This window comes from Strigops habroptila, chromosome 3 (assembly GCF_004027225.2).
Source record: "Strigops habroptila isolate Jane chromosome 3, bStrHab1.2.pri, whole genome shotgun sequence".
Taxonomy (NCBI): Eukaryota; Metazoa; Chordata; class Aves; order Psittaciformes; family Psittacidae; genus Strigops; species Strigops habroptila.
The window spans coordinates 15,048,530-15,066,484 of record NC_044279.2 but is presented as its reverse complement, the minus strand read 5'-3'; the positions used below and the strand labels follow the sequence as shown (position 1 = coordinate 15,066,484).

The following is a 17,955-nucleotide window of genomic DNA, read 5'->3' as shown; positions in this document are numbered from 1 at the left end:
CATAGGTAATTATTATCTTGTTGCAAAGACTAGCAAGAGAACAAGAAAACCCAGATGGCTTTTGGTAGATATTTAAATTATTCGGAGTATACCATTTAAGGGATATTTTTTCTGAACGTGGAGGTTTTTTGTAAACAGAGAAAAAAAAATATTATAACCCTCCAGTAGCTAATTCCTAATCTTAATTGTGAAGACTGAGTTAAAAGCAAAACCTGACATTTCTGTTTTGTGATGGCTTTGTTCAACTAGTTAACAGAGTGAGCACGTACATAATGATATTGTGAGGTGGGAGGAAACATCTGGTCACAAGCTGCTGTCCAAAGATCAGAATTAGTAATGAGATTTAGTGTCCTTATACTTTTGTGCTACAAAAGTATAATGTGTGCTAATAGGACTTGAGTCAGCAAATGCAAGTCAAGGTTGCACAAGGGAGGTGCTAAAACCTTCCCCTTTACTCTGACCTTCATCAGAAAGTGGTAGCTGTGTTTTTAATAGAGAAGCCACATTTTCAGATTAACTGGCCAACTGGTTCTTTATTGATGAGTGCTTTAGAGGTTGGTGAACTTGTGTAAGACATGAGAGGAGCATTTTAAGAAGCTTGATTTGGCTCAGATGCCCCTATTTCTGTGTTGCCTATTAGTTATTATCATTTTGTATGATTTCTACTCTGCATTTATACTCTTTGTACACTCAAATGCAGCATTGTAGGATAAAATTTGTAATTGTTATGGTCTAGCTGATCTAGCTGATCTGTTCTCAGAGGTGCCAGATACTTTCTTCGAAATTGCTGTCACGTTGATAGCCTAAGGCTTGGTAAACTTTGGAATATTGCTTGATGTTTCATGAGATAATTCTTTACAACAGTTCCTGATGCCTTTCTGTTCCATTAGCTCTTAGCCATCTGTTGCTTTGATTACACTATTATAGAGAATAAGTGTTTTGGCAAGCTATTCAGCTGTGTTGAAAAATCTTGCTGCTTTGCTTTCTAGTATTTTATTGCTGCTTTTTTTTTCTCCCCCCCTCCCCCCCCTTTGTAGTGCAATGCTTCTTGTTATTTACTTCCTGTTATTCTAAGAAAGAAAAGTCTGACCTAGTTTGAGGACATGATGAGTTTTATGGCTTTGCTTTATGACTGTTTTCCTTTCCTGTGGAAGTCCTTCTACCAAACGAAGTTGCATATTCCAAACATGGGCTCACAGAAGGTAGATATTATAACCTAACCGTATTTAAATGTTTGGCTTTGGAATTCTTGCCTCTTAAGGCTTAAAATGTGCTTTCCTGGAGTCTAGCCAACATGTTATGTCAGTATTACCTTCTGTAGAAAATTGTAACATCTTAACCTCTCACTCCTCTCAACACTCTGAATGTCAAAACAGGAAGAACTGGAAAATCATTAGAAAGAAGTCTGTATTCTCTGGCTTTACATTTTCAATCTGACCTTTTCATGTATTGCTCAGATTTTAAAGATGAACAGAGTAAAAGACAGATGGGGTGATAATGAACATAGAGACATGCTTCCCTAAGTAGGTTCATTTTTAGGAGTTGTGATGTACCAATTAATTTTTTTAAGACATGGACTTCTGGAAATGAAATAAGATACTGGTTTTAGATTGCAGCTGAATTTCATTGGCATTTAGGTTTTACTTTTAGCTTTTTATTAATTTTTCCTGCAGTTAAAATAGCTGAGCAATACTGCAAAGCAAGAATTCCAACAATTCTCAGTAAATTATTAATTCTGCTCAATAAGTAATTTTGCCGTGGCTGTGACTGAGGTGGCTGAGTTTCTTTCACTGCTTATCTTCCTGAGCTCATGAAATTGATTTGCAACTTTTCCTTCTCACTTTTTTTCACTTTTGGTGGCTGTAAGAAATGACTAAGAACTACTTGTAATTGGTAGCTGCAAGAGCTTACAAACCCTTCCTAAATCACTTGGTCTTCAAGTAATAGTACTTGTCATTAGGGGTAGTATCGTTATTTATTTGAAGGAGGCAGTGTGTTGTAATGGTAGCAAGAGGGGAGAGTGGAGATCTGGCTGAGGATTTTCAGTGTCACAAGGGGTCTTTTTTATTTGGATTATTTAACTGACCTTGTAAAGCTGTACTGTGTTGGAAATTGCAGCTGCTATCTCATACAATCAAAATGAGCTGTGTGAAATAAACAGAGAAAAGTAACTAAACTAGTTCCCAAAATAGTAAATCTGCTATCAAATTAAAATATATAGTGCTAAGTGCCAGTCAAAGATAGATACTTAGAAGTATCATTCTGGAAACTGTTTTTGCATTTACTGTGGAAGGACTGCACAAACCTTTTGTATTTCCTGTCAGAGAATGTATGTTAGTTTACAAGTTTGGTTATTTCAGTGTGTGTCCTGTTCTAGGGTTATTGTATTTTAGTGCTGATTGTTTCTTGATGGCTAGACAATGTTTGTGTTTTTTTCAAAATATTATTCATGGTATTTCTTGCAAAGCCACATTGTCAGACCACTCTGTTGAAGTGATACTTGGACTTATTAGTAATAATGTATTTTCCTTCAGCTAAGCAACATCTGTAATTCTTTTCATACTGTGTTTTGCTTTTAGCGCTTGTGTATGGGACACAGTAAATGTTTTACAACATAAGGGGTAGGGACGTGGCAGCACATTGAAATCGCAGCTGTTCAGTAATATATGTATGTACAAATACAGATATAGCAAAAACTTTCTTTTTCTAAGTGAGGGACTAGTCCAAGTTTGACTTCTCCGTATGTGGTGCTTCCAAACTGTAACATGAAAGAACGTTTCCTCGGAAAACTGCTCTGATTGTGTGGTGCAGGCACTTGTGAAATTTAACTACTTGACAGTTAGCAATTAATTACATTTGTAACACTACTTCTTTATGAAAGTAGTTATAATTGTCACAAGTAGTATTGACCACACATATTTTGGGCAATTAACACATCTTCATTTCAGAGGGAAGTTGATAGGTGAAAACCCTGCAGCATGGGGTCATATGAACAGATTTGCACTGGATAAAGAAATGCTGATGTGGAATTCCCTAAAACAGCACTGGTTGGAGAAGAAAGGTCTACATGGTGAATCCCATACCCTGAGAAGGTAGAATGTGAGTTTGGAAGCTGTATTTGTAGCACTTGAGCCAGTTAGCTTTGCCTGTCATCCAGGTTTCTTATTTTTGGTTCAGCCTTATGCTAGGAATCTTCCTGTCCCCAAATTAGCTCAGTGTCATCACCACACTCCCTTGTGAGGAGCAGGCTTGCTCATCCAAGCTGTGTTGCTAATGATGAAAAAGAATATTGCTCTTTATTTAGCCATGCTTTCAGAAGATTGTTCTGATAACACCAGTGGCAATCACAAAAGACTACAGTATAAAATAGTTGCAGTGTTGGCAGTTGATAGGAAAAGATTACTTGGTTCCATCCTTGGAGATATTTTCAAATGAGAAATGTGATACATATTTATTGAAGTATCTAATGATATTTCTATCTAGTCTTCACAAGGTTATTATCTTTGTGGGAAAGGAAGTGATCAAATGGGGTTCTGCTCTGCAGAATGACTATTAATGTCATGCTGGCCTGAACAGCATCTCCTCTGTTATTGAGTCTAGTTGCCTATTCTAGAAAATAACCACATGATATAATTGTGGAAAAAACATTCATATTTAATGACTGCATGTCACTTTTCTTCTTGTCTGTAGTAGTCTATAGAACTAAATGGGATGGGATAAAATGAATCAAAAATAATATTAGTAAAATGAACAGTTCTCAATGATAGAGAAAGTGAGCAAATGCATTTAGTAGGAACATCTCTTCATAGTTGCTGCTGAATGTATCTTTACGTTTTGCTAAAACATAAATTGAAACATCTGTGCCTTTTTTCAAGTGGTGGCAAATGTCACCCTTCTGACCAAGATAGTTAATGTGTTGTCTGATGGAAGCTGAGAAATGTGGATGTTTTTAAATATTTGTGTGAGTTGCTTTCATGGTATCACATACCTGTAATATTCTGTTGTGACATGTCAGATGGAGGAGCACTTTGAATGGAGAAGGGTGGACTTAACTCCATCTCTCCTTACTTCCTGTTTCATTATAGTTTTTGCAATCTGAAGATCACTGTGGTTAATCTTGGAGTAGGTAGTGTTATAGGCCTACAGTTCATGGGGTATGGTTTTATTTTACTTGTGTGTGGTTGTGTTTATGCACATTAGATTATACCATACTGCTAATATATTACTAAATCCTTTACTATTTTTCTTTGTCCCCTGCTCTCTTGATTGCCATAACTTAAAGTTCTTGGCATATGTACAGGTAATTCTAGGATGGTAATTTATTGTGTAAAAGGGTATTTTCTTGTAAGACATTAGCTTGTGAGAAGCAGAATTTTGTCTTGCTGTTGCTCTAACTGCCCATACATTTTTACATAGTAAAACCAACTTGATTTGTGCTTGGTAAAACCTCCTACTTCTGAGCCTTCATTTACTAAACAAGACACAAAGGAGCATAGAGTGTTATGGGCACAGATTCTAAGGAGAACACTTAAAAATTGCTAAGTGTAGTTGCCTGCAGTGGCAGGCAACTTAATTATAAAATACTGCTAATAAACTCGTTAAATTCCATCTTAAAAAGTGATATTATTTTCCCTATTATTCCTGTTGGACAGCTGTTCTGAATATTATTCCCTGATGTGACTCCGTTTCCCATTAGAAATCACTTCTGTAGTCAGTTTATTTTTCCTTTGAACGCATGCTTTCCATTTGATAAAAATTGTGGCAATCTTTTGAATCTCAGAAATGTTTAGCTTTAAGCTTTCTCAAATAGAAAGTAAATACTAGCGGCAAATTCTTATAAATAAAGTCTGTTGGTAGTGACAAATTCTGCAATACTGATTCTCAAAATTTTGTCCAGTACGTGTTAATGTATTAATAATGATAATTATTGTATTATTAATTATGAATAATGATAATTATTAATGTATTAATAATGATAAACAGTCCAATTTTGAGATGTGTATGCAAGCCTGAAAATACAATCATTTGTTTTCTTCCTGCTTTCCAACATTTTCTTTCCGCATAATAATGTGGATGTCCCAGGAGATGCTCCATTTTTTTAAACATATTGTCTAAACCTAGAAACTAGCTGTGCATAAAAAATGCAATTCTCTTAGGAGTAGTGACAAACCAACAATGGACTTTATATAGCCTGTCTGGGGCATATAAAACACCCTGGTTTTGAAGGAGAGGAAAATGCTATATATTTTAATAAAAACTAACTAAATAAAAAGATATAATAAAAAAGATACTTTGTTGTATACTGATACATTGAATATATCTCTAATTCCTGTTGTACAAGATGAATACATGAACTAGAAGCCCTTTGTCAGTGGCCATGTCCACAGTTTAAAGCAAATAAGAAATAGGCCACCTGCATAATCTTTGTTCTTTTCTGATTTTAACTTTGATACTAGATTTGGAAGGTACTTTGGGTGAGTAGCAGTTTTCCATAATGTTGTGTTTTGCTTATTACTAACTATTCGTAAGTTCAAATTGACTTGTTTGACAACTTTTGGCTAAAATCAGTTTCTTTGAAACATAGCTCAGGGTCTTCTTGAGCACATTTTTGTGTCTTTTTTTGACCTGTAGCTTCATAGTTAGTTTGCTGAACTATGATGTGGGAGCTCTGAGTTTCATCTTCTGCCTGAAATTAATTGTGCCTATTCTACCTGTTTGTCAGGAAAGCAAATATCAGGCCATTGGTTATTCAAGGCTGGAGAGTGCCCTGTTCACCTTTTGATGCTGTTCCATTTTTTTGTTAGGTAATATATGATCATTAGTATCTGACTGAAACTATAGTAGTAAGATATTGATTTTATATTACTGACTCTCTGCCTGGTTTTATAATTGGATAAGTATTCTATGAAAATTAGAACAATTTAAACAGGAAAGACTGGTAAATGAGGCGAGTCTTTTATGTCTTTGCTTTCCTTCCTTTCAGTTTCATTCTCTTTCTTCTTTCCAGTTTCTTTTCATTATATTCCCCATCCTCTTAACATTTATATTTTCTTTCTCTTGTTCGTTCTGTCCCTGAATTCCCTCCTTTCATTATACTACTCTTCATTTTATGACATCCCATTAATCTTCCAGTCTTTAAGGCTCACTTTCCCACCTCCACAAGAACACCCACAGGATGCTTAGAAATTTTACAGCATACCCATTTGTCAAAAAAACTAAACCTACAAGTCCCAGACCCATAATACTATGCTGGTAATGTTCATTAATTCCCACACTGTTTGGGAAAAGAAACTGGTACAGTTAGTATACGGTCTGCAAACCATAATACATGCCTAATATTCCTTTGCTTTCCACTAAACCTGGAAACACCTCTTTGGGGTTGGGAAATGAGATGGGATCTGGCTTTTTTTGCTTCAGTTATGGTTCTGATCTTTGCAGAAACCCTATAAAGAGTGACATGAATGTGTAGTTACAATGCTGTGACCTCTGAAACATAGGGTTTGAGGAGAATGCACTGTTTGTCAATGGATCAGAAAACCTGTTGCAGTAGGTGGATGTACCAGCAAGTGAATCCTTAGCACAGCAGCTGTATTGTAGCTTTACTGCTGTGGTCCCAGTGCAAGTTCCCCACACTTGAAAGGCATACCCTCTGGAGTGTCCAGCTGAAAAAACCTGTGACTTGGGGAAGATGAAGCAGAGTTGCATTGGTCTTGCAGCAGATGTTTTCAACAATGTTAGGGGCTACTACTGCTGCAGCCACCAGCAGGAAGAGTGCAGTGGTGTAAGGTCTCACTGCCAGAGGAGAGTCAAAGCAGGGTTTCTGGCGGGATGTGCCTGTGGTCTCAGATGCTTCTGTCCAGTCTGGGTGCCAGGATTTCTGCCAGACCATATTCTTTACTGCTGGCAGAAGTCACTAAGAAAAATGACAAAAGACTGCATCTCTAATGTGTGTATGATCAACTGATCGCCCCCTCCACTAATTGTATGTGAATGCGAAATAAAAAAGCAGTATTCAGTGTATGGATGACAGTGCTTAGTTTCCAAAGGCAATAATTTGAGGCTTTTCTCTTGCTAAATAGCACCCATGCCAGTGTTTAGTGTTGCTCAGTGGAATTATCATCAGATTTAATCTTAATCAAAGGTCTCTTGAACAATGGACCTGAACAGTTTTTGGATAGTTTTCACTCTCCTGTATTTTGGAAAAGCTGTGAGCCATACAGAGATACTTGAGGGTGTTTCGGGTTTTGGTTTTGTTGCTTGTCAGCGTTAGAAATAGAAATGTAGAAATACAAGCTTACATTCTGCAGCAGTCAGTGGTAAGGGTATGACCTGCTTGCCTCTGCTTGTACTTGGTTAATTGGGGTTTTTTAAAGCCTGTATCACATTTAATTAATTGTTTGGCACTTAAATCACAGTACTGTAACAGATACTGCATATGCATGTTTAAACAATATTACTGGCTATACCATAGCTGAATATAGGTGTACTGTAACTAACCTTGGAATTATTGGATCAATCACTGGTAACTCACCCCAGGTTAGATACTGCCAGCAGTGCTTCCAGTTCTTCCTTTTATTCCATTCTCATTATTCAGAGGATAGTACCAAAGGAAGCTAAGCAAAGCATTGCTAAGCAATCAAAGGAAATCAGTCCTCTCCTTTATCTTCTGTTCTCTGTTATGCAGTAAGGATGCCAGTTATTTAATGTTAAATGAATTAGCAGTCTGAACTTAAAGATGAACGTGCCCAGTAAAATGATACCTCATCATGGATAAAAAACCCCTGTAGTACAGTTAAAGATAATAATAATTTTTTAAAATCTTCTTTCTCTAGAATCCTACTCAAGTGGGAACTGCTCTTCAGGTTTTTCATAACCTTGGGACTTTGAAAGATACCATTGCTAATGTGGTGGATGGATACTGCACAGTCCTGGAGGAGAACATAAAAAATGCTTTGGATATCAAAGTATTGACCCAACCATCTCAAACTGTTACAAGAGGTATGATACTTGTTTTACAGAGAACAGCTAATTTTTTTTGACAGAAGTAGGGTATATTGTCAAATGGAAGAAACTCACATACCCAAGCCTGTTACAGGAACATTTCCCTTCTTGCTTTAACCAGTAGGTGATGGAAGTAGGCATGTCTCTGAAATCATCTAATACAAAGCCAAGTCTGTCTGTTGTTATTCAGCTTAAACGTTTTCCTTTTTCCCCAAGCCCCTTTTTTCCTGACTTGCCCAGAAAATTGTCCTCGTTACTTTACAGCTTTGCAGCATTTTCTTAGCAGTTTGTCATGGAAAGATGAATCCAAATTCTGCTTTCTTTGTGTTGGTGGGAGGATCACAGGTAGAAATTATTTGCAAGCAATGGAATAAGCCCGTAACCACATTGTGATGCTTTTATCAGATGGAAATAATTTCAAAGTAGTGTATTCAATACAAAGGAATGTTGCAATATTAAACTTAACATTTTTTTTTTTTTTTTTTTTTTTTTGCAACAAGTTGTGGGTCCAAAACCATAATCACTAGCATAAGAAAAGAAATACAGCCCCTCTCAAGGAAAGTGATGATTTAGAAGCTGCATGTCCTTCAGCTAGAGTATCACTTTTTATAGCAGTTTGCCATGTGTTTAAGTCCTGAGCTGGTAATACCTGTATGTTTCACGCCTACCGTCTCTGCCATTTCACTTTGCTATTACATCCTGCAAGAGTGCACACTGACATTACCTTGATGTCTCTGTGGAGGTCTGAATTGGTAACGCAGGTAACAGTGACGAACATTGAAGTATCCCCACTGAACTTCAAAGTTTAGTTGACTACTTCTTCTTTAGTTGAATTCTCAGACAACTGAGGCCATTCACAAAGCTCTGTTTTGAAGCTATTTTCTCAGAAACCGAATGGGTTGGGTTGGAAGGGACATCAAAGATCCAGGCAGGGATACTTTCCACTAGACCAGATTGCTCAAAGTCCTGTCCAACCTGGCCTTGAACACACTACCCTCACAGAAAAGAATTTTGATTAAAAAATTCCAACCTTATGTCAGAGTGCACAGATCTATATTTCTAATATGCTAATTTTCATATTGGAAAGCTAAAATGGAGCTGCTGTGTTTTTAAAAACCATTTAGGTGGCCCTGGTAGAGCTGCTATGCCAACACCTGGGAACACAGCAGCTTTTCGAGCAGCCCTGTGGACAAACATGGAGAAACTCATGGATCAGATCTGTGCTGCTTGCGGACAGGTACTCAGCAGCTCATTTCTGTTTTTATAGTCATTCAGTTTTGCATATGAGATATTAGATGTCACTTTTCCTCTCAATAAATTCTCTCTTACAGGTGCAGCATTTGCAGAAAGTATTGACGAAGAAAAGAGATCCTGTGTCGCATGTCTGCTTCATAGAGGAAATAGTTAAGGTAAAGTTTTAATGTAGCTGAATATGCTTTAGTAGCTCTGTTAAGGAAAATGAGATGAGAGAATGCTTTTGTTTACAATTTTACAGTTCCATAAAAATTATGTAATTAAATTAATGGGAAAGTGTTGCAAGTCAAATTAACATTGAAAGCTATGTTTATGGTCTGTGGGTTACATCTGTAGGGTGTAAACATGTTCTTTTTATAGTAATCTCTTTTGTTTTCTTTAAAGGGAGCTGATAAGACACCACTGTCAGTTTTTATTACTGATCATTAATGTCTTTCCATAAAATACCATGTGATTTGAGTAATTAATTAATTCTGTTAGTTTGCATAGGAGAATGTGTCTTCATCTGCACTTTCAGCCATCTGTTTCTATACTTCTTGGCAATTTCTTCCTTGAAAAATAATCATGGTTGTTCTTTTGAATACCTGTTCTTTTCTATTCAACTGCATTGTTTTCAATTCATATTTGGAATAATTTGATTCATGGTCTCACTCAGTGTAAGGAACAGATTTACTGAAGCTATCTCATCTACCTTAGTAGATGAAACAAAAGATGTGTTTCTGCAGACATCTCCTTTTCCAAGTTTATGGCTGTTTTTTTAATTTACATGAATTTAATTTTTGAAATATGTTGTGGAAACTCTTCATATGCAAAGGTGGTCTTCTCAACACTGAAAGCAAATAATGAAGGTTAACTACAGCATATAAGTTTGTCTGTTAAGCCCATCTCTAAAAGATGTTGCACAGAACATCACTTTTCCGAGGCATTTCAAGCTTCTCTTTCTGTGTTGTAAAAAAAGGCAACCCAACAGACAAAAAACCCACCTCAAAATGTTTATAAACTTTTAGTATATTTTCTTCATTAAAAAGTTTGAGCTGGCAAAAAAATTCTATTGCTGTCTGGGTGAAGTGCTTCAGTAAGCCAGCATATTTAAGGAGACACATAGAAACCTAGAGACAGAAGGAGGAACTCTGGAAGGCTCAGGCAGAGGTTGAATGGAAAGGGAACTTACATAAATGAGCTTTCAGTGTTCATGAATGGCTCCCACCCTGAGCCTGTGCTTCTCACTTTCGCTCTTCCATTTTTGTAGATCAGCACTTGAGGATGATAATAGAGGGAAGCCAAAGGAAATCTTACATCGTCCTGGAGAATAAATGAATAGGGAAAATGAATCTCAGTTGAAACTAGATGCAGAGTAAGGAAAAACTCATTAGAAAAATGAAAGGCTTTTGGGTTGTGCTGTGCTGAGCATGTTCCATGATCTCTCTGATTACCCTTCCTTCCTTTTTTTTGACTTTGTATTGCAGGATTGTATCTAACTGACAAATTGTTTTTTCCCAAATAAAACCAAATAACTGTGTTTCTCCACAGTTACCACACTTCCAATAGTTTGCTCTTCAGCAGGCGTTTTAGTGTAGTATAACACAAGCTGGACAGTTGTCATTCTCAGTGAGGCAGCTAAGGATTAGTGGTACATCCTTGTCTGATGCTACCAGAACTCATGACATGGTACTGCTGGCAGCACTGGTGCTTTACTTTCTGCTTACCTGAGATGGTTCAGTGTAGCACAGTGTTTTTCTTGGCCCTTCACACAGTTACACGATTTATTCTAGTGTCCCTCGAAAAAGGTATGGCACCAGCCTGCAGACAGGTGAAGTCACACCAAACAGTAGAGCTGTTGTTTAGACAAAACCTGACAAGTACTACAGGCTGCTGAAATTCAAGAGTGTATGTACAGATGGCTGTATGGGAGAGTATGAATTGTGTACATTGAAAATAGATATAAGTAAGAAATTGGTGTTTTGCCATTTACTAATAAGGATTCTGTCTTGTATTAATCCAAACTGAAGCAACATGCTTTCCTCAGCAAGTGTTCTGGAGAGGGAGGAAAGTTGGGTTTTCCTTATTGTATTCAATTTCATTAATAAACTGAGCAAATAAACAAAACAAACTAAAGGTACTAACATTAATACCCATTCGCTGGGGCAGCATGCCCACACCAGAAGATAGGAAAACGAATCATCGACTCTACTACAGTCTGTGCACTAATTACTATTACTGATGTCAACATTATTATTATAGTCATCTTCTGCAGCAGCTGCAGTACCACTTTGCCTGTCCATCTGCTTCCTTGTTTTGATTACTGCAGTGCAAGTATCATCCTAGGAAGCATAAGAGAGGAGGAGACCCAGCCTTTTTAAAGCACAAGTCCTTTAATAGCAAGGAAGCTACTTGCCTTTTTTTTTTTCTCTCTTTTTATTCATTCCTTTTCTCTTTTTCCCATTTTTTGCAGATTTATTTGTGGTTTTCACTTCACAGATAGCACAGCCTGCATTTTTTCTAATTTTGTATTATGATCTCAAACATGTGCTTTCTGGCCTTCTAATTACCTGTTACCATTATAACATTTTGTAGTGTCGTGTTGTATCTGAAAATGTATTTTTAAAAACGTTTAACTAATTAATTAAAGGAATTCCAAAAAGTCTTTGTTAAAAAAAAAAAAGAAGCAAAATAAAAATCTGACAGACGTAGAAACTGAGACACAGAACTTGTAAAATTTATAAATATTGGAGTTCAGCAGGAGGGCAATGACAGCTCTCGCATCTTTTCTACACTGCGGTTTCTCTTACAGACTTCACTTCCAAATTTTTCTACCATTAGATGTAGCCAAGAGTTAAGTGACATAACCAGGCTTACATGATTATCATGGAAGAATCTGGAGATTAAATTTACACTGCACTTTTTTCCACTCCTCCCCTTTGCAGATGTAGATTTTGGTATTTTTCTTTTGCCACATTATGAGATGAATGCAAAACTGTTATATCTCATACTAGTAATAAACTATAGATCTGTTATTAATCTGTAAATACTTAAATGACACATTTCATTTCCAGAAAAGAGCTACAAGATATTTAAGGGAGAAATAAATTTCTTTTAACAGTGAATGGACATTTTTTGTGGGTTTATCTAAGAAAAAACACCTTTAATGACTAGGTTTTAGTTGAGGAGCAAGGCTAAAAGAATTCAAAATTCATTAAGTTTTGATTTCTAGTTTGGGGGAAAATGAATAGAGATTAAATTTTATACGTTTTTCCAAATACAGGGTTATTGTTTTCATGATATTGAGGGTAAAAATTAAAATTACAAATAAGATTTAAAGAACATAAAACTGATATTTTTGTTCACCTAATGACTGGTTAGTTATATACCCTGTTTCAACTGCTTAATTTACCTTTGAGAGAGAGAGCTAATAGGTTACTCCAGTTTGTTCTGCTTTATTGCTTCTCTCTTTCAGTGTGTAGTGACTAATCCTGCTTCAGCTGTTGTAATACCTAAATTACAATTGACTTCAGTGTAAGTTGCAGCAGAACTTATCTTTCCATGACAGCCACCTTTCTAATTAGAGATAAGAATCCCTCTAAGCCCCTTGTAAAAGAGTTGAAAATGATCTCTGATCCTCATCTATTTTGGGTCCTTCACTCCTACATAGGCATCAGCGAACAGTTCTGCAAAGTGAAAGCAGCTTTAAAAGCAGCAAATAATTTTGTAGGGGGAGTTGGGGTGGTCGATAGAAAGGGTAAGATGAGGTCTCTAGGCTGGGCAGAAGGTACTCACTGTGAGAGGACAGATCTGCCCTTGATCGCCTTTGATCTGCTTCTTAGCACACCCCTGTCATTTACGTAAGCCTCTGGGTAGAGCTGAGAGTTGTAGGGAGTGTTATTCTGTACTTTGTGGAGGGCTCTTGTCATTGTCACTCTTGATGAACGTTTGGTGAGTAAGCAGACTATTTTCCTGAGTTGTCAACACTGGCAATATGAGGTGTTAACGATATAGAAGGAAATGTCCTCATCATTACATAAGATAAAGAATATAAATGGGAAATAGAAATGTTTATTGCCCAAAGTGTACTTACATTTCACCTTGTTATTTCTCCTCCCTGTCCAAACTTGTTAAAAAATGTTGCTGCTTTGAAATTATTCACATCTAACATCACATATTCACATTCAATTGACCTAATTAAAAAATAATCCCAAGTGGAAAAAATTGAAAAATAATCTAATTACTGTTTTATGTGAATTCAGAAAATAATCTGGGGTTTTCACCTATTATTACAAGTATGTGATTTATTTTCCAGTATTTTTTTGTAGAAGCAGAATTGGTTTACTTGCACATCATTTCTGCAGTGTTTTCTGTTTATTGTTTCAGCAAGGTGCTTTGTAGAGATCTAAACACAGGTGAAAGAGCAGGTTTTTGATCCCCAAAATATGAAGATGCTCTTTATTTCAAACCGATTGAATTCAGTTGCAAGATTTTTGAGGTCTCCCTTAAAATAACAGAAAAAGATCTTACCAGTCAAAAGTCCTGATTCTAGTATGAGATGGATCAATGTGTCCAGACAGCAATGCTAAAATTAATTTGGTTCTAATTCAAATGGGAGGGTCAGAGCCTGTGCAATGGTTTTGTAATGACACGGTGTTTTCTGTAGAACTTTAAGTCCATTTCTGTGACAGAAGTGTGCAGCTGTAAATAAAAGGGATGGTGTGGAGGTTGCATGGGTTACTAGATTCTTTTTCAGTTCTGGCTTGGTTGGGTTTGTGCATAATGCAGTTAGGTGATGACTGAAAACTATGAAGTCGGTTGTTTTTCAGTCAGCTTGCTATTGGAATAGAAATGCATTTACCAGAAGTGCTGCCTTGTATCATAGTTCTTGTCAATTTTACCTGAACAACTACAGGCTGAGTGGGTCTGGTAATGAACCACCCTTTCACCCTTGAATGGGGTATGTTGTAGTGAAGGTGAAAGCATACTTAGAATTGCTGCTGTACATACCAGATCAGTTCTCTGGATAGAAGAAAGCTGTCAAGTCCCTTGAGTAGTTACTGACTTTTGGAAGCACTAAGTTAATTTGCTTCCAGTTGATGCATATCTTGCAGGAATATGGGAGGATTAGTTAATGTTTTAAGTAGCTTTGTAGACATAGGACACTGTTTAAGACAGAAGTATTTTTGTTCCTTAAAAATCGAGGAAACATTTTCAGAATTCTAATATTCTAATAAAGAAAATGCACAATCTTAACTGTTATTTTATATTTGAGGTTATATTTTAAAAAATCAAACAGGTTTTGTTTCTTTTGTCAGCTGCACAGAGACCTTTTTAAAATGTTGCACTACTGCTGGAAGTCTAGAAACTATTACACCTTGGGTATAACCTGATAAACACAGCATAATGAAATTCTATGCCCTGCAGCAAAACAAAAAAAATCAAGGTAATTTTTAAAGTCGTGGTGTCATTTATTGACATCTGTTCACCTGTGATATATATTGTATAATTGTAGTATAATGTAGACAACATTTGAAATTTAAATGCTCTTGTTATTTTAAGAAATTTAATCTTGACTAGTTTGAGAAGATAGAAAGGTTTATTGAAAACACACTCAGAATTTGTCTGTTTCTTTGCTGATTAATTGCACTACTGAGGATGATGGCTTTTTGTTCACAGTCTAACATTTGGCAATTATGTTGCTATAGAAATAGTGCAAATAGATTTCCTTATTTCTGTCCCATAAGATCTTGCTGTACAAAATTGTTAAATCATTTGCATTGTTGCTTTATTGGTGGAAATAATATTTAGCCTGTCCTTTAAATGTCTTCTCTTTTTAGAGCAACATTCACAAGTCCCGCATTTCTTTATGGCGGAGCCTTTGATTACAGATAGAAAACACTGTATGTATTAGTATGCAAAGCCTGATTTCAGGAGCCTGCAGCAACTAGCTGCATGGTAATATTCACTATATTGTTTTACATTTCAAAGAGGCTTCACAATAAAGTTGTTTTTCACATTCTACTCAAAGTATCAAAATGTCTGCAGGGAAAAATAAGCTGGAAGTGATTGTCATGAAGTGGGAGCCAGTTTAGAATCAGTGGGTCAGATTTATTATTTGAATGTTAGAATAGCTATTTTAGACACACACAAATATGATAATTCACAGATGGGAAATTATACTCATTAAGTTCTAAATTTACAGTGTGGAGGAAATAAAGACATTTGTAAAAATAAATATATGCCTTTTCAGCATCTTCTTGCATTCTTGTCTAATACTGAATAAAGGGGGTACTTTCATTCTCATTCCTTGAATTTAGATTTAATGTCAGATACTAAATAGTTATGTTAAGAACAGAGCTCAGGAGATTTCATTTCAGTAATAGCAAAGTTAATTAGTAGTTTGGTTTGTTTTTTAAAAATGAGGTAAGCTGCTCTGCTCTTAGGTTTGAGGGGACTTGAAATCAGTTTTCCAGGCTGCAGCATTAATATTTTTGCGGAGTAGCAGTGAATACAGATCTTCAAATATCTTTGCTCTTATGCTGCTGGTACTCGGCTGACTATTGTTCAGTGGTTTATTAACTTACTAGTAGCTGTTAGTGAAAATGGGTTATACTTTTTGAACTGTGAAAGCAGGTCACTTCCATGTGAGTAAGTGGGAAGGGGCTTAGCATATGGATTCTGTCAGCCTCTAGTTTTTTTCCATCAAAGATAATCTTGTAATCTTGCAAACAGGCAACATTAATCTAAATTTCAAATCTATACTTCACACTATTTAACAAGTCTAATATAATACAATGCACTAAAGACGTAAAGATGACTGAAAAAAAGAATTTTTAATATGGAAGTGTGTTTTTACCCCCCATTCGTTCCATAACGATAAAAGAACACTGATCTGAATCCTTTCCTTACCACCAGCCATTGCATAGAAGATGGTTGAGTCTGCAGTCTCTCTGTTGCACGATGTGCTATAACAGCCCTCTATTTGAAGTTCTGAAACTGAGCCTGTTATGAATGTAGGGTTGCTCATGAACGGCCCAGCTGCATGGCGAGGCTGAAAGGTTGGTGATCAGTAGCACAAAGTCTAGCTGGGGACCAGTACCTCAAGGGTCAATATGGGCTCCAGTCCTCTTTAACACCTTCATTAATGATCTGGATGGTGAGGCAGAGTCATCAGCAAGTTTGGAGATGGCACACAACTGGGAGCAGTGGCTGATGCTTCAGAGGGTTGTGCTGCCACCCTCCTGGAAGGCAGCTTGGCAGAAAAGGACCTGGGGGCCACTAAGTTGAATACATGCCAGCAATGTGCTCTGGCAGTGAAGAAGGTGAAGAGTATCCTGGGCTGCATTAGGCAAAGTATTGCCAGCAGGTTAAGGAGGTGATCCTGCTCTTTATTCACCACCAGTGAGGGTACACAAGGAGTACTGTGTCCAGTTCTGGGCTCCCCAGTGCAAGAGAGATGAGGACACACTGGAGAGAGTACAGTGAAGGGCCACAAAGATAATGAAGGGACTGGAGCATCTACTGGAAGGAAAGGCTGAGAGAGCTGGGACTGTTCAGCCTGGAGAAGGCTGAATCTCATCAATGTATATAAATACCTAAAGGAAGAGTGCAAAGGGTGCCAGGCTCTTTTCAGTGGTGCCCAGTGACAGGACCAGAGGCAACGGGCACAAGCTGAAACACAGGAGTTTCCTTCTGAACATCAATGAGACACCTTTTCACTGTGAGGGTGACTGAGCACTGGAGCAGGGTGCTCAGGGAGGTTGTGGATTCTTCATACTTGGAGGCATACAAAAGCCACGTAAACACGGTGCAGGGCAGCCTGGTCTAGGTTGCCCTGCTTAAGCAGGGGGCCGGACCACTTGATCTCCAGGGGTCCCTTTCAACATCAACTGGTCTGTGATTCTATTGACTTGCAGCTTAAAATCTCTTCCTAAAAGGCCAGTCAGCTGCTTAGAATTTGGCATCTACTAAATGTAGATCTTTTCTGTCCTAAATGAGTGGAAGTGTTAAACTTTTGCCATTAGAATATTAAATTTTCACAGTTATTATGTTTGTATTATTGAGGAAAGACTTAATTCTATTTGTTTACAACAGAAAGATTTACTTAAGAGAACCTTGTCTTAAAATACAGTTTGCTAGTCTGTGGTCACCTAGAATGCACAGGCCTATGTTCAACTTCATGTTCTTGAGCTGAGACAGAGAGCAGGATGAACTAGCATTGTCCAGATGTCTCCTGGCACTGTTATTATGCAGTATTAACACACATTCTTAATGGTTTTATCTAAAACCCCCTCTGTTGTGGGAAAGTTGTACAATATTATTGTCTGTGCAGAGTATTGACAATAGTAACTTTATAGTAATAGCTGAAACTGAACAGTTGTACAAGGTCAACACATTTTTTGCTGATTATTGATAATGGCCCTGATTCAGCAAAGCACTTAAGCATATTCTTAATTTCACATAAATAAGGTATACCATGGAAGACAGCCTGCATCTATTATTCTAATAAGGGTAAACTTTATTGAATTATGGCTTGCACTAATGGTCTTTCTCCAGTTCATGTGCACAATAAAGGGAGCCCTACTGTTCGATTGCAAGAAAATTCATTGCCATTTGTGGTCTAGCCTGCTGGACATATTTTGTCTGATTTATGTGTGTAATTTCCATGAGCAAACAATTCCTATGTGAATATCATGTGTGATTGAGTACCGAATTTTT

The 17,955-nt window shown here is 37.0% G+C and overlaps 1 protein-coding gene across 1 annotated transcript in view; it reads left to right on the top strand.

The window, feature by feature from the left end:
* The window catches only part of COG5 (component of oligomeric golgi complex 5), a 178,590-nt gene that overhangs the window by 108,723 nt on the left and 51,912 nt on the right, over nucleotides 1-17,955 (top strand). Inside the window, exons 8-10 of the mRNA XM_030480895.1 lie at nucleotides 7,833-7,998; nucleotides 9,126-9,238; nucleotides 9,333-9,410. Coding sequence (XP_030336755.1) covers nucleotides 7,833-7,998; nucleotides 9,126-9,238; nucleotides 9,333-9,410 — 357 coding nt within the window. The remainder of the gene's footprint in view (nucleotides 1-7,832; nucleotides 7,999-9,125; nucleotides 9,239-9,332; nucleotides 9,411-17,955) is intronic.